The 24,790-nt window shown below is 35.0% G+C and overlaps 1 protein-coding gene across 1 annotated transcript; it reads left to right on the top strand.

Moving 5' to 3' along the window:
- Positions 1-5,177: 5,177 nt before the first annotated feature.
- LOC306843665 (clavesin-2-like) lies at positions 5,178-23,537 on the top strand. The gene is made up of 5 exons (XM_079375267.1): positions 5,178-6,383; positions 8,878-9,052; positions 18,453-18,563; positions 18,822-19,042; positions 23,363-23,537. The coding sequence occupies exons 1-5, from the start codon at positions 5,995-5,997 to the stop codon at positions 23,454-23,456; spliced, it is 990 nt and encodes a 329-aa protein (XP_079231393.1). The 5' UTR covers positions 5,178-5,994; the 3' UTR covers positions 23,457-23,537.
- Positions 23,538-24,790: the final 1,253 nt, after the last annotated feature.

Raw genomic sequence — 24,790 nt, 5'->3', positions numbered from 1 at the left:
TTTAAAATGTGCAAACTGTGCAATAACAATAATAATAATAATACATATTTTTGTATTTTTCAATAAAATTATTATTATTAAATTTATTGTTTTATTATTTTAAGCATTTTGTTATTATTAAATGATGAAGCATCATAGCATGGCGTAACCCCACTATGTATTAAAAAATATTTGTACTTTGGAGTCTAAATTCTTGTTTCTAAACATGTTGAAAGCTTACAGATGATTCTGTGTGCTTTAATTTCAAATACATTTTCACAGTAGTTGTTCCTAAATGTGTTAAAAACCTTTTTGATGATTCTATGCACTTTTATTTAAAAAAACATTGTATTTTTGCATTTTTCAGTAAAAGTATTATTATTATTAAAATTATTGTTTTTTTATTATTTTAAACATTCTATTTTAATATTTAATTTCGTTATTATTATCAGTATTTAATACAACTCATACATTTACTATAATTTTACTAATCATGTCAGAATAACACTTAATTTCTCAGAAAGTTCTACTGAGTCAAGCATCAATATGTAATCATTAAATCCATCATCATCATAATTATTATTATTATTATTTAATTACGATAAACAATATGGTTGACTTGTTTTTGTGTGTGCAAAATTAAAATCTGTTTTGATCTGTTTTGTTTGGGGGCTGTTGTGGCCTAATGGTTAGAGAGTCGGACTTGTAGCCCGAAGGTTGCGGGTGCGAGTCTCAGGTCCGGCAGGGATTGTAGGTGGGGGGAGTGAATGTCCAGCGCTCTCTCCACCCTTAATACCACGACTGAGGTGAGACCCTTGAGCAAGGCACTGAACCATTGGCTGCCCACTGCTCTGTGTGTGTGTGTGTGTGCGTGCGTGCGTGTGTGTGCGTGCGTGCGTGCGTGTGTGTGTGTGTGTGCGCGCACTTGGATGGGTTAAATGCAGAGCACAAATTCCAAGTATGGGACACCGTGAAGCATCATAGTATGGGACACCATACTTGGCCACACGTCCTTTCCTTTTCTTTAATTGTTTTGACAGTATATTGCTGGAAGTGTTTAATCAGTGTGTCTAAATTAACGATATATTTATGTATGTTTTATCTGAAAACTTGGGCTGGACTAACAAAATTATTCATCTCTTTGATTTCTTTTGAATTTCAGTTCTCTAAATTCCTTCTGTCTTTCAAATTCATAATTTTATGGGACGTGAACATATTAAATGCTGACTTTTGCCCAAATCTGGTAAATAGCATACTTACAAAGGTGAGTTCATTAAGGTGATCATTAATTTTTGTCGAATACCACACAAAGAGCCACACTGGGGAAATGAACTCCACATATGCATGCAATAATTAAACATGACATTATTTGTCAACATGTTATAGGCGTTTTGGAAATGGACCAGGTTTTTACAGTCTATTTATCACAAGTGTATAATTGAACTCGTCTCACCATGCAACACTCTGTATGTCTGCCCAGATGTCACCATTAGGAGGAACGGCTCATGCCACTGCTAAGAGGCAGATGACCATCTGGTGTGTAATTTATTACAGGTTATGCCAGGGCTGTAATGTATTGCCCCCTCGAAATATCATTATACACAAAGTTTATTAGCAAATAATAGTAAAACAAGTGAGTCAGGATAAAGAAAATCAGCTAGTCAAGCTGCTCCCACCGAGTGCATCAGTTTACCCATCCACTATCTCATAGCTCATATAAGTGAACCCATGATAAATGTTTATCAACTTAATTAAAAGAGGATTCCAATTAGTATGACAGTGAAGTGTTGTAGATTTTAATCATTGTTATGTGTTACAGAGAGTTTGACAGACTGAGGGCACATACACTCACCATCTGGCCTGAACGATAAGCTCTTGGACATTGCTTTGAGATGTAGCATTTGTAGCACCAGTGGTTTTCTCTTGTGCCTATTTATGTCTACAGAGATTCTATATTCTTAAACTATTTCTTTAAATAATTTGAAGTGGCATAGCATGGCGTAACCCCACTATACATTAAAAAAATATTTGTACTTTGGTGTCTAAATTCTTGTTTCTAAACATGTTGAAAGCTTACGGGTGATTCTGTGTGCTTTCATTTCAAATTTTAAAGCAGTCGTTTCTAAATGTGTTAAAACCTTTTTGATGATTCGATGCACTTTTATTTCAAATAACGTCATAAGATCAATAATTCTGTTTTTCGCTGATGTGAAAATTCCAATCCTAACCCCCTCCTAATTTTTTCATATTATAGTATTTATAAAATATATAATATTTATTCATTCTTAAATGTTGCCCATTTTATCCACTGAAACCTGCCAAAAATCAGTTTTTGGACATTTGGTAAAATTATAACACATGTATGTAGCAGGCATTTGTTCCTTTAAGAATTGAATTGAAAATGCAGGTAAAATTACTTTGAACAAATTGTTTTATACAATTTTATATCTTTAGCAAATTAAATTTAACACTAATCCCAATTCAATTCCATATTTTTTTGTCATATTCATGAAAATACAGTTTTTTTTATATATTTATTATTAACTGCAAATTTTACCCAACTCCATTACATTCACTGAAGGCTAAAAAATATTGCCGTCCAGTGGTGCTGAGAGCACTGTTTGACAAGGTTGGGGTTTGATGCCTCCGTGTTAATGTCTTGCCGTGTTAATGAGACTTTTCCCCCACCTGTTAGTTAAGAGCCTTTTTCCTTTTTAGAGCACTATTTGCATGCTGTGTTCTTTGAGACAAACATTGCATAATGCTAAAATGTCATACTCCTTTCAAGCTCTTTGAAACATTGCATTGTCTTTAAAAAAAGACATAACCCCTTATCTACTTCAGGAACACAATCAAGCCAGACTGAAGAAAGGCAAAATGGCCGCAGACCCATTTTAACTGACAGCTGCTCTTCTGCAACAAAGGTAATTTGAAATGCAAGCAGGTCCATTCATTTGATTTCCTCCACATCTCTCAGAGTGCTGAATGTAATTATTGTGCCTCCATCTAGTGTCCCTAGGGAGCCCTTCCCCCTCCAGGCTCAGCTGTGACCTACCCTTCGGCCCTCCCCCCACCTGAACATGTGACATTATCCTGTCCCGCCTGCCTGTCCCCACCCACCAGCACCTAGCCAGCTGTATGACTTTCATAATCTCCACACAGTGTCTGATCCAGGATCAGTCATCAGTCACCAGACTCCAGTTTCAGCCTTATAATAGAAAGTAAAAGCACAAAACCATTTGGTTTTGTAAAAATAGTTAACATAGCCACTGTAACTGTCTCTGTAGTAATGAGGGAAATAGACAAAATGAATGTACAGGAAAGGTAAAATATTAGGAAATATGCTAATTAAATTAATGGTGTCCAGAGGTGCAGAACTTGAAAAGACTTCATTTACATTCATATTTTAAGGATAATTCATCAGAATCCATAAAAAAACAGCCTCGTTACTGAGGTTTTCATTATGAAATCATAGCCAAAGGACAGAATCAGTCCACTCAGAATAGAAAGAGACTGCATCATCACAGATGGTGCTTGAGGGCTTTGATTGCACTCAGTCAAGTACCTGCCTGTAAGTGTGTGTGCAAGCTTTTGTTTGACCATATGTGCATATATACGTGTCCTCAGTGGTGTGTGCATTTCAGTTTAACATGTGTTTGTATTCATGCGTTTAGACCGACTGAGTGCTTTGCAGGATTGAACAAGTGGATGGTCACGGATAGCCTAAAGGCTTGGCTTCTGTTTCTGAATGTGTTTTATTCTCCAGATGGTAAATATGATCTGTTCCACTGTTTTGGCTGTAGCTAGTTTAACCTGTGAAATTCTGCATTTGTTTATTTTATGGCAGAACGCATCATAACAAACACCTACTTTGCCTGCAGCTAATTTGAATACAAAGCCCCGCCTTGTGCAGTAGGTCCAGGCTTTTTGACCCATAAGCAATAGCCCTTATTAAACATGAATGTTACTATGATTAAGCTTTAAGTAATGAAAATATTAATGGACAATATGAACAATATGAAATGAAATTTTGCAGATGCTCCCTTAAGGGGTTATTTCTATCCAATCTGATCCATATAATTACCCTGTTGATGTAACCTAATGTAGTCAGGTTGATTAAGTAATAAGCCAGAAAATTGCTATCACAGGAAACATATTTTTAGCTTACCTGACATTCGAACCTTAATATTTACAGTGTTGTTTAGAGATAGCAATGTTGCTTTAAAAATTATTATTGTTATTATTATATTGTTGTTGTTGTCATTATTATTTAGCCTACATTGTTATGAGATGAATTCATGTCATAATAATATATTTTTTTAAATATCCCACCCACAAACTATAATAATGATAATTATGATTGATTATCAATAATTTGTTATATAATTTTTTAAAAAATATGCCATCTCCCCCAAACTATAATAATAATAATAATTTATTATTATTATTCTGTATATATATAATTATGTTGATAAAAATGATGATTGATTATTCTAAATAATAATACAATGATTATTATTATTATTGTTGTTGTTGTTGTTGTTTGGAGATGGCATATTTAAAAAAAATATTAAATATATGATTACAGATTAAATATTGACACATTCAATTGTAACAGCATATATTATTATTATTATTATTATTATTATATATGTTGATTAAAAATTATGATTGATTATCAATAATTTGTTATATAGTATTTTTTTTAATATGCCATTTCCCCCAAACTATAATAATAATAATAATTTATTATTATTATTCATTATATATAATTATGTTGATAAAAATTATGATTGATTATTCAAAATAATAATACAATTATTATTATTATTATTATTATTGTTTGGAGGTGGCATATTTAAAAAAAAGGATATGATTACACGATTATATGATAAAGACATGATTACAGATTAAATACTGACACATTAAATTGCAACAGCAACTATTATTATATGGACGACGACATATAAAAAAAAACAAAGATTAAATACATGATACAAATGAAATACTGACACATTAAATTGCAACAGCAACTATTATTATTATTATTATTACTATTACTGTTGTACTTTTTTACAGAAGAGAAAAATAATGCATATATCACAATGTGCGAAACATCAAATAATTCTGGCAAATGGCAAAAAATGGCCAAAGCTTTATTTAGTGAGTCTCGGGGGTATACAACGCTCTCCTCCGCCATGTGATGACGGACAGACTGTATCACCGGAGCGATGCTTGAAGTCACTCTCATCAGCAACAAAGCGAAGCAACAGCAGCAGCACTGACGTAAACCATCCACCACATCACCGGAACCATACGGACCCGGACCGACACCATATCGTCTGCTCCGAAGGACGTATAGGATGGAAACGAAGCGCTGAGAGAGACAGGGATCGTGATGATGCTCGGACTCCAATTCACGGCAACATTTCAAATGCGCGTTAAATGGAGACCCATGACAAGAGATGCTGCAGGGTGCCGCATTGCCTGGCCGCTTGACGATGGTAGGATAGAGCAGCGCTTTTAACCGTGATGCTCGTTCTTAGATGCTTTTGGGGTGGGATCTGTAGTCGATTGAACGCCTCAGATTTGATCATACGCAAACTAAGACGATTTCAGCCTGCTTAAGCCATACATGCATATACACGCATACAATCGATTAGCACGACCAGATGAATGTATGTGAATTTACGTTGCAGAACAAGCATTAATAAACCCACAATACAGGTGAACTCAGAAGAGTATATGAGGTGAACTAACAGTGTCGTAGCGTACACTCAGGACCATCTCCAAAGTCTTTGCAAGTGCTTCAGGGCTCTTTATGATTGGTATTTTCATTATCAGCTACATTGGGAATAAATAGTGATAGTATATAGAGTACAGCATAGTCAGATTTTTATTTGCAAGTGCTGCAGGGCTCTTTATGATTGGTATTTTCATTATCAGCTACATTGGGAATAAATAGTGATAGTATATAGAGTACAGTATAGTCAGTCTTGGTCCAGTGCAAGGACAATGACTCATTTACAGGCAGGCCTGTCTCCAGAAACCCTGGAGAAAGCCAAAGTGGAGTTAAAGGAGAACCCCGACAGTTTGCATCAGGACATACAAGAGGTGAGGGACATGATCATCACCCGTCCAGACATTGGCTTTCTCAGGACAGACGACGCTTTCATCCTGCGCTTTCTTAGAGCCCGGAAATTTAACCATTTCGAGGCCTTCCGCCTCCTGGCCCAGTACTTTGAGTACCGGCAACAGAACCTAGATATGTTCAAGAACCTCAAGGCCACCGATCCGGGGATCAAGCAGGCTCTGAAGGATGGATTTCCTGGGGTTCTGTCCAATTTGGATAGATACGGGAGGAAGATTCTGGTTCTGTTCGCGGCGAACTGGGATCAGAGCAGGTAGGGTGCTATTGGATTTTTGGCTAATCGTGGGTAATGACGCGCACTGTAAGAGCTGTCTTTTCAGCACAAGTCTTCTGTCATTCACTAGAGCATGATGTTGAGCCATTAAGGGATGTGAAGTGTTACCTTTTACTTAAACTTATCATTAGAGTTACACGTATTCCATGTTACTATTTATATATGGGTCAATGACAAATAAGGATCAGAAATGTTAAAAAACTAATTCTTAGAAATTTAATGTTGGTTTGAATGGTTTCATATACTTTTAAAGAACATTTATACAATTTTCTACAGCAAATTTGATTTACCCTTCCAAAGGATGGTGTCCAGCAGTTGACAGATCTTTAAGAGACATTTTAACAATTGAGTCTTCCAAGACTGACCCCTGATGACCTTTGACCTGACCCAATATTTTACATGATGGTCCTTTATATATGTCAATGTGTTTTTTTTTAACAGTATGACAACAAAATCTCAAAATGTATTATCTCGTTTAAAAAAGTGACATTGACATACAGTCATGATAGTTTAAGGGTCTCTGATCTGTTGTCACATAACAAAATAGCTACATGGATGTAAAATACACTGGCTTTGTTTAGGCAAATAGGAGGTATTTATGCATTTGTTAATGTATTTTTGATATATAGCCTCATTTAGTAATGTTTCAGCTTAGTGGTTAACAGCCGAGGCTTGGCTGAGAGTTCAGATCCAACAAGGGTTAATCTATCATCTGTGTTCTTGAGTAAAACACTTCATCCCAGGTTACTCCAGGGACACTGTCCATGTAATAAATGCACTGTAAGTGTTCTACTTAATGGCACATTACGAAATCCAATAAATAACATTGCTTAAAGTGTAATCAAGCTATATATTTTATCAGAAAGTGTAAATTGGGGATTGTATCAATTAAATACTAGTATGTGAGTTTAAATGTGGCCTAAAGTTCCAAATTGAATCATTTTGATTCACCCTTGTAACTCAGCATGAACTTATACCACAAATCCAAGACTTCAGTAAATATATAGTGGCCTCAATAATATTTGGACACGTGAAGAATAGTTAACCCAAAAATGAAAATCTGCTGAAATCTTACTCACCCTCAGACCATCCTTGATAGGTGAGTCGATGAGTTCTTCACCGGAACAGATTTGTAGAAATGTAGTATTACATTACTTGCTCACCAATGGATCCACTTCAGTGAATGGGTGCCGTCAGAATGAGAGTCCAAACAGCTGATAAAAACTTCACAATAATCCACAAGTAATCCACACCACTGCAGTCTATCAATTATCATCGTGTGAAGCAAAAAGCTGCATGTTTGTAATAAATCCATCATTATGATATTTTCATTTCAAACGGTTGCTTCTGGCTAAAATATGAGTCCTCTATCTGTAATATTGATTTCTCCAGTGAAAATGTCGTCTTGTCTGAATTAGGAGAGGAATATGCACATATCAAGTATGCTTACAAGTGAAAACATTCCAAAACCATTGTAAATAAATGTTTTGGTGGATTTTGATTTGAGAAGACAACAGGGGATGGACTTTTTCATTGAAGGAAGCTTTATTATGGACTATGGACATATCCTGGCCTGAAGCATCATTTTAAAGTTAAAAGCCTAAATGATGGATTTGGTTCTTAAAAAAATGCATCATTTCATTTATAACAAGATTGGCTGGAGTGGAGCGGATTACTTGTGGATTATTATGATGTTTTTATCAGCTGTTTGGACTCTCATTCTGACGGCACCCATTCACTGCAAAGAATCCATTGGTGAGCAAGTACCGAAATACTAAATGTCTCTAAATCTGTTCTGATGAAGAAACAAACTCATCTACATTTTGTTTGGTCTGATGATTAGAAATTTTTCATCACATTTAAATTTTGAGGTGAACTATTTCTTTAAATTATTTTTCAAACAAAAAGCTCTACTATACTTTTTCTTGCAGGTATTTTGTTTAATTCTATGACATTCATACATTTTAAGTGTCCAAATACTTTTGGGGGTAAATGGCAGTACATAAATATATGCAATTAATTTGTTTAGGCACCATGCGTTGATGTATAAGATTACTTAAATTATATACGTATTTCTTCAAATTTAATTAGTTTTAATGTTGTGAGAAATCATGCCACTTACTGGTGGTGTTTAGTCTCACCTCTTTAGACTGGAGTGTACACAGTGCTCGAGTCAATATCAAACAGCCTTTGAATTGATGCCAGTCGCACCATTGCCTCGGATGGCAGGGCTCTTGGCATCCTCTCACAGGAACAATGTGTGATGAACACTAGGGTCAAGTCGTGCCATGATTTGTAACAGTTATTGCAGCATTATGGGAAATGTAAAGCCCTGTAGAAGTTTAAATACAAATTCTGACTAACTTACTCAAGCAAAACTTACTCACTTGAGAAAATGCCATGTGTCATTAAAAAATTGTGCGCATTTAGAGTTTGTTGGCAAATCTTCCTAAAGGCTTGTGTTTATCTGCAGGTACACTTTTGTGGATATTCTGCGAGCTATTTTACTTTCTCTGGAGGCAATGATAGAAGACCCCGAGCTACAAGTAAATGGATTTGTCTTGATCATCGACTGGAGTAACTTTACTTTCAAGCAAGCTTCCAAGTTAACTCCAAGCATGCTGAGATTGGCAATTGAGGGCCTGCAGGTAACACTAATGTCTGTTTTTAATCTAATGTTTATATGGAAAAAACATGGATATCACAATGCATTCTTGTACCTTCATGCATCTAAATGCGTGTTCTTGGAAGCAATGGAACATCAAATATGTAATGTTCATAAAGTGTGCTTCAGGCTTGAATAATGAGAACAGAACAGGGAAATTCTGCTTGCGTGAGTCTGAACAGGTGCTTGTAGAGGAATCCCTCTCCCGTCAAACATTTGCCATTCTCTTTGTTAGTAACATGAACGGGAGCTGACCCAATGATCTAACACAAGGGAACACAATCTGCATAGAAATCAAGAATGAGTTTAATTTGCTTAATTTACGTCATATTTATCAAACTAAAAAGTAGTCAAAATGACTGGATGAGCAAAAAAAAAAAAAAAAGCAATGCATTGGGAAATGTCTATAGTGTGTGCTAATAGTTTGGAGGTATTCAAGTTCTTTTTATATTAGTAAGCATCTTTTCTGAGATCCATTCCCTTTCATTATAATGAAGTAAAACACATTTTTGACATTTATTTGTGGTTTTCGCTAAGCGTCACTGTTATAATTGCTCATACTTGGGTTTAAGGATTTAAAGAAATAGTTATAATTCACTCACCCTCATGCCATTCCAAACCTGTATGACATAAAAGAAGATATTTAGAGAAATGTCTCAGTGTTTTTCATTCATATAATTAAAGTCAGTGCAGTCAAGTTTTGTTTTAGACCCACCGTATGGACCGTATGGACAAAAATATTTGAAATTTCTTCTAAATATCTGTTTTTGTGATATGCGGATGAAAGACATACAGGTTTGAAATGTCATTAAAGTAAATTTGAAATATCTCATCCCATTTTGTTTGTGTTACCTGAAATTCGCATCTTATTGCATTCTCTTAATTTTCTAAGAGTTTGGACCAACATTTTTCACCTTATGGATGATAAAATGATCAAAACTGTCCCATATACTTAAAATGAAAGGAGTTGAGTAATATCAACGCACCCCGTATTATAGTTACTTCAGCAACCGCAGTGTTTTGCATAGACACTCACATTGCATAAAATGTACAACTTCCACTATTTAACATCACTACTAAACATAACCGAGCAGCAATTGTCCATAGTGCTATAAAATGGTCACTGTGCATTTAACAATAGCTCATCTGCGCACAGACATCATCCATTTCCAGAAGCAGCCTCTTGAAAGCTCTCATTTAGACATTGCTCCTTTGAGGAGGGCTTGGGTCTGATATGACATGTAGGCAGTGCAGGGTGAGGCCTGTTGACTGAATATTAATGCGGGTCCATGATGAGCCTATTCCACATTCCAGTGCCTCTTCAGACAGATTAGCTGGTGAATAATTGATCGCCGCCATTAGCATCTTGCATCCACAATGTGCTGTTCACATTGAGTGGGACATCGCTTTTGTATCCATTTGAAAGGGAAACAATAGCGTAGATTGAGGGAAAACAGCCACAGCTAATTAGTTATAGTTCAAAAGAGTCCTCAGCAGCAAGCTTGTCAGCAGAAGTCAGGATTTACATATGTAAATATTTACAGGAATCTAGATTTTTTTACTTTTTGATCAAATTTGCATGCATATAAATTTACAAAGAGCGACTTGAATGCATGCATTTACAGATATACAGTACTGTTCAAAAAGTTTAAAAGTTTGGGGTTAGTATGATATTTTTTTTAAAGGAATTAATGCTTTTATTTAGCAAGGATGCATTAAATTGATCAAAAGTGACTACATTTATTAAACGCATAACTATTAAGCTGCACTGTTTTCATCATTGATAATAATAAGAAATATTAACCAAATATTATATAATATTAACATATATAACACCAAATTAGAATGAAGGATTATTTGACGCTGAATACTAGAAAAATGTCTGCTGAAAATTCAGCTTTGCCATCACAGGAATAAATTCAAACTTAAATGCATTATAAAAGAAAAAAAAGTTATTTTAAATTGTAATAATATTTCACATTTCTTCACCGGATTTTTGATTAAATAAATATAGCCTTGTTAAGACAAAGAGACTTCTTTCAAAAACATTAGCAAATCTTAACTTTTGAAGAGCAGTGTATGCTGACAGCATTTCCTAAATGTTTATAGGTCAGAAGATGAAGGCTAGAATGAGAGGTGTGATGCCCCATGGTTGTATTTTGACACTGACAGACCCACAGTATGTACATTGAGTGATTAAACATGACGTTTGCAGCCGGAGGGGAAATCGCACAGCTCTCCGACCCAAAAGTGCAGGGTCATGTGAAGCATTACATCAATCTGATGGATGGCATTGCTCATATGGACATCTGGCTGTCTTAATCACCAATGTAATGAAGCATCAAAACTCTTTTTTGATGGCTCAGTGCTTTTTGGTGTTTTAGCATAGTTTATTGTCATATCATATGACAGCGAGACAGAGTGACAGAAACAGAAAGAACAGAAGAACGTGGACAGAAGGAAGATGAGAGAATATATAAGTCCCTTATGTTCTCTGCTCATTTAAATTTTTTTCTGTTGAGTCCATTTGATGAACTAGAATCTGTTGCTATTGAAAATAATTTTTTTTTGTGCCAGAAACTATCATGTGTTTTAACAGGGTTGAATAAAAGAACTAATGGATTCTTCCCTGAAATCCTCATGATTTGCAGGCAATGGCCATTTTGTGTTATTTGAGGTAATATGTGTTTATTGTTCAATTTACAGTAGAGGCATCTATCATGTACGTTCCCTAGCAAATGGTGGTTCAGAAAAGAACACTTGATGCATAGAAAATGGCTGTTCTTAGCACAATCAATAAACAGAAACATACTCCTGAGCCGAATAGAAGTAAGAGAAAGTGGTCTTGGCTTTCCTGGAGTAGTGCTTTGTTGTTCCATCTTCTGTTGTTTGCTTCTGTGCTTTGGACATGCCTTTTGTCTCTCTTAGTCTTGAGAAATAACCCACGCTTGGCAGCCAATCACAATGGGCCAATCTTCCCCAGCCCACCCCATGCCGAGTTTCCCTGGCAACCTGTCCAACCACCATGCTATGCACCCTCCAGATGGGCTGTGCTCACAGAGAGAGAGACTCATGTCACTCAGCCACTGTGGCCGTATGTGCGTGTTTCTATGTAGGGCACTGAAAGTGCATTTTAGAAAGCACAAGAAGTTCATTATCCTGACAGACTGACATGCATCACGTTGCATTCCGTCATTTTATTGCACTTTAAGGTTTTCTATTGCTGAGACTGACAGTTGTTGGAGTATCAGCAACAATTATTATTATTATTAATAATAATGACAATAATAATAATACAATTTTTAAATATGATTTTTTTTAATGTAATTAAATGTAATTTTGTTTTTTATTTTATTTGTTGGTATTAGTTGTGTGTACTTATTTATTGCACTGTAAAGGGTTTTTTATTGCTTGTCTGGGACTGATGTCAGTTGTTGGAGTATTAGCAATAATTCTATTTTAATACTACTATTACGAGTGCTATTTTATTTTAGTTTATTTTGGTAACTTATTCAATAGATGGATTTAAAGTCCTTTCAGTGGCACACCAGCATTACGCTTTTGCCACAAATAATGTCTCTTATAGAATGTAACTTCTCTTAAAGGGATAGTTCACCCAAAATTACGATTCTGTCATCATTTACTCATCCTCGTTCATTTTTGGCTGAACTACGAAATAAAGGTTTTAAAAGAACCATATTGTTCTCATTGTGAAGAACATTTAATACTCTAAAGAACATTTTTCCTCTATATAGAACCTTTTGTGGAATAGAAAGGTTCCATGGATGTTAAATGTTCTTCATGGAATCATTGATGTCAATAAAGAACCTTTTATTTTTAAGAGTGTAGTGCTTTCAATTGTTTCCAACACCAATGCATTCTTCTTAACTTGCACTACCCAATACAAAGAGATTTCATTCAAGTTCATTGTCTTTGCTTGAACAGCTATGTGCTCAGGGCATGAGGTCTGTGCAATATTTATAGTGCCCAGCAGTCTTTGTCCCATAAGCAAACACAGCAAAGCGTGATCCAGGGAAGAGGGCCCTTCTCAGTCCCTATTTAATCAACAGAGCAACTTGTACATGGAAAGAGTTTGCATTTCTCATGTCAGTTGGTTTGACTGGCTCATGTGGATGCTATGATCCACTGCTGTCTCCCAGAGAGCAGAGAGCAGAGAGCAGAGAGCTTCTACGCGTCTTGCTTATCTGGAAAATGGCACTAGACATATCTGGGCCTGCAGGACTGGAGTTAGACTAATTGTTTTGCTCTCTGAAAAGTGGCACAGTTATGGTCGTGCTCTGATTATCGCACTATAACGAGGCTGTTCTGATCTGTAGGAGAGCTGTCAGCTAGTGAGTAGAGCTTCGTCTTTGTGTTAGCGGCCTTGCGTTGCTAAGCTCAGTGGGCTAGATCTGGCAAGTGTAGATAAAATGTCTCCTTGTAGAGCTCAATTATTGATGTGAGCAGTGGTATGTGTCAGAGCGTGAAGCTTTATATTACTGGTTCGTGCATTTATGGTTAATTTGTCTTAGTTTTATACAAAGTATTGCTAACGGGATGCTAACTGTTTGTATGTTAGCCTCAGCTTCAGAAAAAAACAGCCTGGTGTATATTACACTCAAAAATGGCAAGAGTAAGCTCAAATCTGGCTGTTGTGCAATTTCTGTATGTCAGAGTGTGCAACATTTTGTACAAAAGTCACCAGGAAATAATGTTGATGCTACAGTGAGCTTGCGCAATGGAGAATTACTGAATAGATTTGAAAAGAGTTTACAGAGGTTTTGAGTTTTCATTGGGTAACAACAAAACTTTTTTACTTGTCTGTCAAAAAAAGGGTAGAATTTATGATTATCTAATATGATATTATATGAAATTAGTTGCTATAGAAATTTTGATTATTATTTCATTGACAATGAACATAAATATCTAAAACTACAAATATTTACTGGTGGAAAAAGAGAGAAAAACTTATTTCAAAGTTAAATGTAGTATATTTAATTTGATGGGAGAACAAATATTTTTCTTTTTCAACTGGCAAACTAAATTTTCTTGTTTTAAGCATAAACTTCATTCTTTTTTGTTAGATCTCTCAGCAAATGAGACGTCTTTTCAGATCTTATGTACAGTAAGGATGTTTCTGGAAAATATTGATTTTGTTTTATTTGTATTTATTTATTTAAGTGTAACTGCATCAAAATTAGGTTGTTGAATCAATTAATTTAGCATTTTCAAATAATGTTCTCAAAACTAGCGGTAATACTTGTAAACAAGTCTTTTGTTAAAAAAAAAAGCGATTCTTGAGCAGAATAGGCCAGAATGTGGACCACATTTTGTGCTGATAGTTTAAAAAGTCTGGCTACAGAAGACTATTTGTATTTTAGGGTCACAAAACCTTTGTTTTTTGCCTTTTAAGACTTAGAAATCAGATCTCATATCCAGGAATCCTGTTACTGAAACTAGGACAGCTCACTGACTCTGACTGATATGTATTATTTGGTAAAGGGACCATGATAAAATACAAGATTTTCCTCAGGCTACGTCTTTCAAAAGGACTCCAGCAAATGGATATTTTTTTTTTTTTTTTTTTCAATTACCTTGCTGGAGTTCAGTCATGCATCATCAGTGACTCCAGACAAGAAAAGAGATGGAGGTTTCATGTCAAGCCACTGAAACAAAATGCACAGATGAAATCAGCAGTCCATCAGCTTATGCAGAGCCTAAAAACAATGCCATAAAGCTCTATGCAAAGCCATTCTTTGATAAACTGTAATTTAGTGGCGCTGTTTAAAACCGGTAATTATTTAACATTGCAGATTGATGTTTTAAATGGTTCCTGATTTCATGATGAGTCACTTTTAAGAGCAATTATCCTGTGGCTCTACTGCTTTCTAGTCAATCTGACCTGCTGCCAAAATCTATGTTAGCTGCTTGATGGCTTTGAATCCAAGCTAATACAAGCAAACTAAAGCCTTTTCTAACAATCTATTTGAGTGCATCACTTGACCAAAACAGGAGCATTATGCATAAAACCCAGATCACTCCCTAAGAGTCTTTTATATTTTTATGAGTAGTTTATGTAAAAACAAAAATCTGTGTTTTTATCTGCTTGCCTTTCTACTGTAGTGACCTTCTGTAAAAAGTCTTTTATGCAGGAGCGTAGAAACAATCCGTAACAAAAACATATGAGATGCTTTTAAATTCCACTCCTGCATTTAATTTGGCCTGAAATTTTACAGTGACAGCTATGCATATAAAACTGCACATTTTTGTCATCAAATAATGTTTTGTCAGTAGCTCAGTGCACAAACAGTAACAAGCATGACTTCGCTCATGAATATTAATAATATTATGTGACGTTCATCCTAATTGATTTTGAGAAGCTAGCTGTCTTAGTTTCTATGACAAGTTTTCAATGGTAAAGCCATTGTTTGGAAATTCTTTCACCATTTACAGCACGAGGGTTTTTTATTTTTTAAATGTTCATTTTTGAGGGAACTGTCCCTCTAAGGACTGTCTTTCAATAAGTGAAAGAAACTGCTTTAAAATAATAAAAATGTATGTACTGTGAGGATATTATTTCAATATGTTTTGAAAGTTGGAGTTTAGTTGGCCGCCTTGGATCTATGTACACTGGATTGCCGAATATTTGAGTGTGCACTGAGTATTTTATAATAGAGTATTGAAATGTGAGCAGTTGTGCTTTGAGTGAGTTATGCTTTATCAAGTCACATTTCTCTATATAGCGCTACAGTAGAGACATTTATACAATAAAGATTGTTTCAAATCAATTTCAGATTAATAAACAGAAAAACAGTGTTAATTTTGAAAAACAAATTAAATTTTAGCTGCAGAAGGCAGTAGTGTCATTATTCAGCTCACTTTAGTTCAGTGTTGTTTCAATTCAGTTTAATATCTGCCCAAGTTCTTTAATTATGAAACAAGTTCTATTCAGCTATAAGCAGCTCTACAGAGAACAACCATGTCATTATTCAGCTCATGTCAGTTTTTGTATGATTTGTATTAGTTGTTGCCTATGTAGAGATTTTCCATTTCTGTAAGGATGCTGCATTTGAAGTGAGCTGCCTATGTAGACAATAAAAAAATATAATTCAAAGATTATTTGAGTACATATTTCAATCTTTCTGCTTTAAAATGTCATGCTTATTTCACTGCTACTTGCTGTTTCTTTGCAATTCATTGTGAAATTTACAAGCAATTTATTTTACAAGCAAAAATAAAGCAAGAGTGAAATCTACACCTTTTTAGTGTAGACTGCAATTCAGCTCACTAGGTTGTAGAACTGAGCCCCAGCTTAATCCTGAGAACTCATGTCTGTTAACTTTTACATTTAATAATGCTTTTTCAGCATTGCAGGATCAGACGATCTTGAATTCTAGAATCCAGCAAAGAGAGCATTATGGCAGCTTCCCCTCCCCCGTTACCTCTGTCTCCTCCCACTGTCACACTACAGGGACACAGATCAATCAGGTTTCACCAGCTCACACCAGAGTTTAGCTATTCATGTTTAATGCAGCTGAGACCTTTATCTCGCTCGGTAGCAGCAGGGTCTCAGAGCACAGATATCATTTTTTGTGCCGACACCACCTGCTGGCAAATGCCTCATAGCCCCTCCTCTGAGGCGCCGGCCAATCGGCATGCTTTTGCACCATCACCTGCTTCTGTGTCAGATCCAGTGCCAGATCTAACGCCCACAAGCCTGCGGTCTGCCGCCGGACACTGGCCTGGGGGCCTCGGTGGCTACGGTCCTCTTGCTTGCAGCTGTCCATCATCGGCATTACGCCAATGGCGCCAACAACACAGTTCTGTTATGATATGAGTCAATGAGAAGCAGTAAACAAAGCTATGATGTGACAATGCACACTGAATTTAAAAATTAGGCATCTTGAGCACCAAATCATCATATGTGACCCTGGACCACAAAACTTGTTTAAGTCACATGGGTGTATTTGTAGCAATAGCCAATGATACATACATTGAATTGGTCAAAATTATCGATTTTTCTTTTATGCCAAAAATCTTTAGGATATTAATTAAAGATCATGTTCCATGAAGATATTTTGTAAATTTCCTACTGTATATATATCAAAACTTAATTTTTGATTAGTAATATGCATTGCTAAGACCTTCATTTGGACAACTTTAAAGGTGATTTTCTCAATATTTAGATTTTTTTTGCACCCTCAGATTCCAGATTTTCAAATAGTTGTATCCCGGACAAATATTGTCCTATCCTAACAAACCATACATCAATGGAAAGATTGAGATGATGTATTAATCTCAATTTCAAAAAATTGACCCTTATGACTGGTTTTGTGGTCCAGGGTCACATATTAGAATGATTTCTGAAGGATCGTGTAATACTGAAGACTGGAGTAATGAATCAGAAAATGCATCTTATTTGGCATCACAGGAATAAATTACATTTTAAAATATATTCAAGTAGAAAAAAGTCACATGACTGTTTTTACTGTATTTTTGTTCAAATAAATGCAGCCTAAGCATGAGGGGCTTCTTTCACATGACTTAACTAGACACAAGTTTACATTCTGTAACCTGGGACTTGTAAGCCTTTACCGTCATTACTTATGTCTTGATTTTTGTGAGCTTAGCGAAAGACCGCAAGACAGCATCATTATGAAGCTTCCCGGAACCCTTGCAGTCAGCTTTATGAATATGGATTACTGTTCAGGGCAGATTAGTGAACACAGCAATGTATTTATCGACTTCAGCAATGTGATATCAGAAGAAATGGGAATTATGCCCGCTTTTGGGTGTAATACTCTGTGGAATCATGAACTTGTCTCAAGGTACTACAAATGAACATCAGTAACTCTGAAAAAGCTAAGGCGGGAGAGGTGGTCATTGGTGTCATGTAATCTGATTTTCTCTTCTCACAAATTCTAGCAATTACAAATTATGCATAAATATTTATTTACATAAAATTACACACTGTACATTCTCAAGTAGTAAATACAACAAGGATTATTGGAGTATATTTTACATGAAAATACTATTTCAGTTTCTGTACTTCAAAATTTCACATTTCACACACAATTCTGTGTGTTGTTTCTAATGCTGTACTAGCAATTTCTGAGTGAAAATTGTTTATACCACCATTTTTTTCAGTGTACAGTTTGGTTTCATTTTAAGCAAAAATTAGTTTAATTTTTAATTTTATATTATTATATATTTATTTCATTCTTTTATTTTCTGCTTTACTTCAGTTACTCTAAACAATTTTAATACAATAGTTTTAATTTTAATTTTGAAAGTTTTATCAAATATTATTTATATAATGTCATATTTTATAAGCATGTTAAATATAATCATTTTTGTTTATTTATTTTCTCTACTACCCACAGGATAGCTTTCCAGCAAGGTTTGGAGGGATTCATTTTGTCAACCAACCTTGGTACATCCACGCTTTGTACACAGTCATCCGGCCTTTCCTCAAGGACAAAACAAGAAAAAGGGTGAGATAATTTTTTAATTTTCAGACTTTGTGTGTCTGTTTTCTTTAATCACATTTATCACATATAATTGTTAACTGTTCTGTTTATGTCCATGTGATGAACACTAAAATATACAGGCTTTTGATGTTCATGCAAAAATAATCACAATGTATTGCTATAGAATTTAGTGCAAACCACTGAATGCAAAACAGTAAAAGCTGCAGCTTACAGTAAAAAATAACCATTCAAATAACAATATTTTATGTGTTGTACATTTAGATTTTCATGCATGGAAACAATCTGAACAGCTTGCACCAGCTGATCTTGCCTGAGATTCTGCCGTCTGAGCTGGGTGGCATGCTGCCTCCTTACGACATGGGCACCTGGGCCAGAACGCTGCTTGACCACGCGTATGACGAGGACACGGACTACTGCCCCGAATCCTACACCTTGTCTGTCAAAGACCTGGAAAAAGACCTGTCCCCCAAAACTATGAAGAGGTCTGTTACTTGCTTGATGTTCTAGCTTTTCAGTGTATATATTATAGTATTTATGAATATATTAAATTAGCTTTCCGTTTTCATTTAAAATTTTGTGTTTTGTATTACTTGTATTTTTTCTTTGTGCTTTTGACATTTTTATTGGCTTTGTTTTTAAAATATCTTTTTATGAGGTCACCAAACTGGCCATATTATGCATGTTGTTGTTTATTTCTAATACGCTTGTTGAATGACATCATTTGGTGGCTTGCCATGGAAACAGCATTTGCTTGTTTGCAGTCTTCATTCAAGTAGAATTATCAAGAGAATCGCTCTGGATAACAAAAATAAGCAGCTTTGCTAGGGGTGTAAAAGAAGCTACAGTGTTTGTTAAAGGAGTCACATTTGAGCTGCACACTGTATGTTTCTTCTTGGTTATGGTGCTTAGCAACCAACTCCCTAGTTTTATGATAAAATGCAGCTCTTCTTAATAAAATAAGCATTTTGGGATGATCTTACAGTCTGGGTTTGACCCAGTGACTTGAGCTTGTTTCACTGATCAAGACGTCTCGATTACTGGGTCATGAAATCAGCATGAGGGAGTAAAGCTGCTGCCGTGAGCTGTGTTAAATGATGCACTGTCTATACATGGACACATATAGAGCATAAAAGAACACGTTATAGAGGTTTACCTGTGGCAAACATCTTCCTTTCTTTCTTTGCCTTCTGCAGCTGGGACTGTACTTGTACAGAGACGTTGGCTACCAAATATAGCAGTTTGCAATGGCTTATTTGGCTCTCACATTTAAAGCAACTGTTTGTAGTGTTTGAATTTGGGAGAAAGTAGGTCTTAGATGTTTTTCTATTGCTAAGATCAAAGTACTGTTCCTTAAACAGCTTTGGCTATTAAACTAAACCTCCCAGTCTGAGCATAACACATCTATGTGCATAAAAAATAAGCTTTGGTGGAATCCTGCACCCTGTATTGTGAATTATTCTCTAGTGCTGTATTATTAGCATAGTTTATCATGTTTTAGATGTGGGAACAGATCGCTGGTGATGATCTATATATATATATATATATATTGATATTCAATTCCATCTATGGACACAGTCACAAACAGGTCATATATTGGGGCTTTGGTTTACAAGAGTGAGAAATGATCCCATTAGACTCAATTAATAATTTATTTGATCTGTAATAAAATCTGCTTGAATGTATCTTATCATCTATAATCTGTCATAACTAAACTGCACAGCAGTTTCTGAATAGTTTATTTTATTCAATCAAAATATGAAAACATTGAATTTTGGCATTTTTAAAGATTTTTTCTTTCTAAAACTACCCAAATATTTTATGTTTTTATTCATTATCCCCATATGATAAAAAAAAAAAAAAAAAAAAAAAAAAAAATATATATATATATATATATATATATATATATATATATATATATATATATATATATATATATATATATATATAAAATCTTTTTTTTTACAGTGGAAAGCACTGTAGCTATATAGCTATTGTTTTTAATTATATGTTGTTGTTGTTGTTATTATTATTTTTATTAATAGTATTATTTAATAGTATTAGTTTTATTAATAGTATAATTTTACTAATAATATATATATAGATATATACGCAGTTGCGCACACACACACACACACACACACATTATAATATATACAATATTATATATACAAATACACGTGTTTATATGTGTTTATATATATATGTTGTCATATACATGCAAGATGCATCACCACTGACATTTCTACTTCCAGTCAGTAATAAATCAAGCAACAGTGTTGTATATTTACTTAGTGGTTTAAATTTCCACTTCCTAATATACTCCCTAAAATGTCATCATGTTAAAATGAGCGTGAGCCTAGGAATGTCTGATTTTATAAAGCTAACACCTCCCACAATCTTCCAAAGGGTAAATTATTCAGAGTAATTAAAACCACACTTTGTCATTTTGTCTGCACTGGAAAGGTCACATGCACATCACTGTTTTCCACCAACACAGTTTTCTCTTGTGTTTGCATTGGGTTGCACTCAAATAGCATGGATTCTTGCTGTGACGTTAGTTTAAAAGCTTATGTGTGGCGTTCTGTGATTTGTTAGTTGAAAAAAGACGTAGGTCATTATCCTCAAGAGATATTTTGTGTTATTGTGGTTGGTAGGTTGCTGTAAGTCAGACTTTTCCACAGACATTTTTCATTGTTTGCTGAGTCTAGGTCTGTCACAGACTAGGTGGGATTTCTCCAGTCACACATTTCAGTGATATCTGTCAGGTAGTTTATTTCATGTTTGGTATTTGAGAAAAAAAAAAAAAAAAAAACATCACTTACTGCACCTTTAATTTGTTCCTATGGGGTCTTACTGCTGGCAAATTAGACCAGTCATATCTTTTAAAGTCAACACAAAAACTATTATGAAATTATTTACTTTTTGAATAAAGGAAAGTATTTTTATTTTTATTGATTTATTATGGTTTTTTTCAGTAATGACTGGATGACTGTATATTCCCTCTAACATATCATAGCCCACTTTTCACAATCCAGTCAGTTCCCGGTGGAATCACCCTGTCCTACATTATTTCCTTCTGAATATTTAGTACATCAAATACATCACATTGCTGAAGTTAAATGCAGTTAAAAAAAAAAAAGAATTATTTTGTTAAATCTAGAAGTTGCTTGATAAGAAACATCTGTTTTTGTTGAGTTTTCATGATTACAATTATGGTTCATACATAAATGCGTCAGTCAGAGGAAAGTGCCCCAGATCTGCGCATAATGAACGACAGCACACTGTCCTCAAAGCTTCTTATGCCTCTACGAGAGGGCTAAATCAAAAGTAGGCCAACACAGTGCACTAAGATGACATGTTCCATTACACATCCTTCACTTTAAAGGCTTGTGACATGCACAATGCATCATTAATTTGTGCTACTGAGCGCGCAGTGCTCTGTTTATGTACCTAAATGTTTCATTGGGGTCCAAATGTCTGAGAGTGAATGTTACTATTTTCTATCTCTCGTAGAGGCTATCTATCTATCTATCTATCTATCTATCTATCTATCTATCTATCTATCTATCTATCTATCTATCTATCTATCTATCTATCTATCTATCTATCTATCTATCTATCTATCTATCTATCTATCTATCTATCTATCTATCTATCTATCTATCTATCTATCTATCTATCTATCTATCATCTATAGTCAGATTTGGAAACATTGAATGAATTTCAGATTTATTTTGCTTTATAGGAATATTTCACTCAAAAATGCTTCTCAGGACATCAAAAGATGTAGATGAATTTGTTTTTTAATCAGAACAGGAGAAATTCAGCATTACATCACTTGCTCACCAATGGATCCTCTGTAGTGAATGGGTGCCGTCAGAATGAGAGTCCAAACAGCTGATAAAAACATCACAATAATCCACAGTCCATCAGTGAACATTTTATTTTTAACTTGTTTCTAAATAAAATATGAGTCCTTTAACTGAAAATTGAGTGTTTAATTAATCTTATTATTATACATTACTGACACTTTATCCTCCAATTTGATATTAAGTGCTTTGACACAATCTGTATTGTTAAAAGCGCTATATAAATAAAGGTGACTTGACTTGATTTATCCATAATATTACTTTTTCCAGAGGATAAAAGTTGTCTTGTCTGAATCAGGAGAGAATATTTACAAGCAAAAACGGTCCAAAACAGTTACAAACAAATATTTTGGTGGAGTTTGATGTGAGCAGACAGCAGGGGGTGGACTTTTTCCAGTAGAGGAAGTGTTTTTATGGATTATGGACTCTCAGTATTTTGACCAGAATGGTTTTGTTCACTTCACAAGATGTTAATTGATGGACTGGAGTTGTTTGGATTACCTGTGGATTATTTTTATCAGCTGTTTGGACTCTGATGGCACCCATTCACTGCAGAGGATCCATTGGTGAGCAAGTGATGCAATGCTAAATTTATCCAAATCTGTTAAGATTATAAAACACACTCATCTTGAATGTCTTGAAAGTGAGTACATTTTCAGCAAATTTCAATTTTTGGTTGAACTATTACCTATAACTATATACCTGATTTTCTTATTTGATGGTAGCCTAGAAATATTCATAATAATTTAAAGATTGTAATAAATAATAATCTAATAACTTTTTACCTTTCATTGTCATGTCATTGCTTTTCTTGTTTATTTTGAGGTTTAAATTAGATTTTGCATCCTGGCTTTCAGTGCACTCTCAGGATTTTTCATTTCTCAGTTGTGCATCTTGAAATCCGGTTCATTCATATTTTATTTATACCCACAGGTCCCAGTCCGTGGTGGAACCAGGTGTCCTGAAACGACCAGAAAAAGTGAAAAGTGAAGAAGAAAACATGCAGCCGCTGCTTTCTCTGGACTAAAGGCTCTTAATTCCCCAAGCAACGAGGAAACGTCAAGCCCCGTACGCTGGGGAGGAGCGTAACTTGTTCCTATAACACGAGAAAAAAAATGTACAAAGAAAGGAAATGTTAAAAGAGCGAAAGAACACACAAACAGCCTCCAGGAACACTGCAGAGAGCTGCCAGTTAAAATCATATTTTTGAAGCAAAGAGCTAACGGCGGACGTCCGTATGTAATTGTCAAGTGCCAATTCAAATCTGTAAATACACTTCAGTTCTAGACGTAAGATTGAGGGAGTAATTGTGACATGAACCTGTAAAGACTGCTGTGAATATCCTGTGTGTGCTTCTCGTGATTATTATGTAGAACATGGCACTGTAGGATGGATAATCATGCTTATAAAGATTCGCAAGCTTTGGGGTATCCTACATTTATAATCCCCAAATCAGGAGTCGCTCAGGAGTATTTCGAAAGGAACGCATAGAGCTGCGGACGGTGTCAGACAGGCATATGCTACTTCCATTAAAGAAAACACCATCGTTGGTCCAGGTTTCAGGGTTTCACAGCAAATACCCCTTTACGAAGAAAGGATTTTTCTAACGAGCGTTTGCTAATATTATTTTACCACAACGTAAGCTGTGTTTCCCGTTTAGGATTCTTATATCCCAGAGGGGTCGAGTCATATTTAGTAGGCTTTAGCTGATTCTTCACTGATGGCCTTGTTGTTTACACTTTGTCGTAGAGCCGTGGAATATCGCTTTATTTCGTAACCATTTCCATATTAGGCTAAGTTGGTTTCCAAGGCATTTGTATTCATACCAAGGACCAGATAGAGTAAAACAAGGTACCGTCTTTGCAATCTTTCCAACTTCAGAGTCACTGAAGTTAAAGAAATAATTCACCCCAAAATGAGAATTCTCTGTTTATTTACTCACCTTACGTCACTGCAAAAAAATAATATGAAGTATTATTTTAGTATCACTGAGATACTTTTATAGTTTAGTAATATTTTCATGATTTAATTAACTAAATGAATAGTTTTAAAACTATATGTGTTGATATATTTAATGTACATGTTGCCCATATGTTGATATTTTTCCATGAAACATGAAAGGAGCGTTTTGGGGGGTTTGGAACAACACACTCACAGGGTGAGTAAGACAATACATTCATTTTTGGTTGCTCAATTTAAAATTATTAAGTATTACAAAAACGGAGTTAAACTGTAACACTAAAATTGCGTTTGACACAGACATAAAAAAAAAGTGCTGTACAGTGACACATGCTAGTGCATGCTTTCACATGCTTATCTTGGCCAGCTTATGGTTTAGATAATGTGAAAATAGTTTACTCT

Source organism: Barbus barbus (genome assembly GCF_936440315.1).
Source record: "Barbus barbus genome assembly, chromosome: 24".
In the NCBI taxonomy this organism is placed as follows: Eukaryota; Metazoa; Chordata; class Actinopteri; order Cypriniformes; family Cyprinidae; genus Barbus; species Barbus barbus.
Note: the sequence above shows the minus strand (reverse complement) of the source record. Positions and strands in the feature narration are given on the sequence as shown.

Excerpts from the sequence above, each read along its gene's own strand:
- LOC306843665 (XM_079375267.1), top strand. The coding sequence starts at position 5,995 with ATGACTCATTTACAGGCAGGCCTGTCTCCAGAAACCCTGGAGAAAGCC. Across the intron at positions 18,564-18,821 it reads AGGACAAAACAAGAAAAAGG|ATTTTCATGCATGGAAACAA; the intron begins GTGAGATAATTT and ends TTGTACATTTAG. Across the intron at positions 19,043-23,362 it reads TCCCCCAAAACTATGAAGAG|GTCCCAGTCCGTGGTGGAAC; the intron begins GTCTGTTACTTG and ends TTATACCCACAG.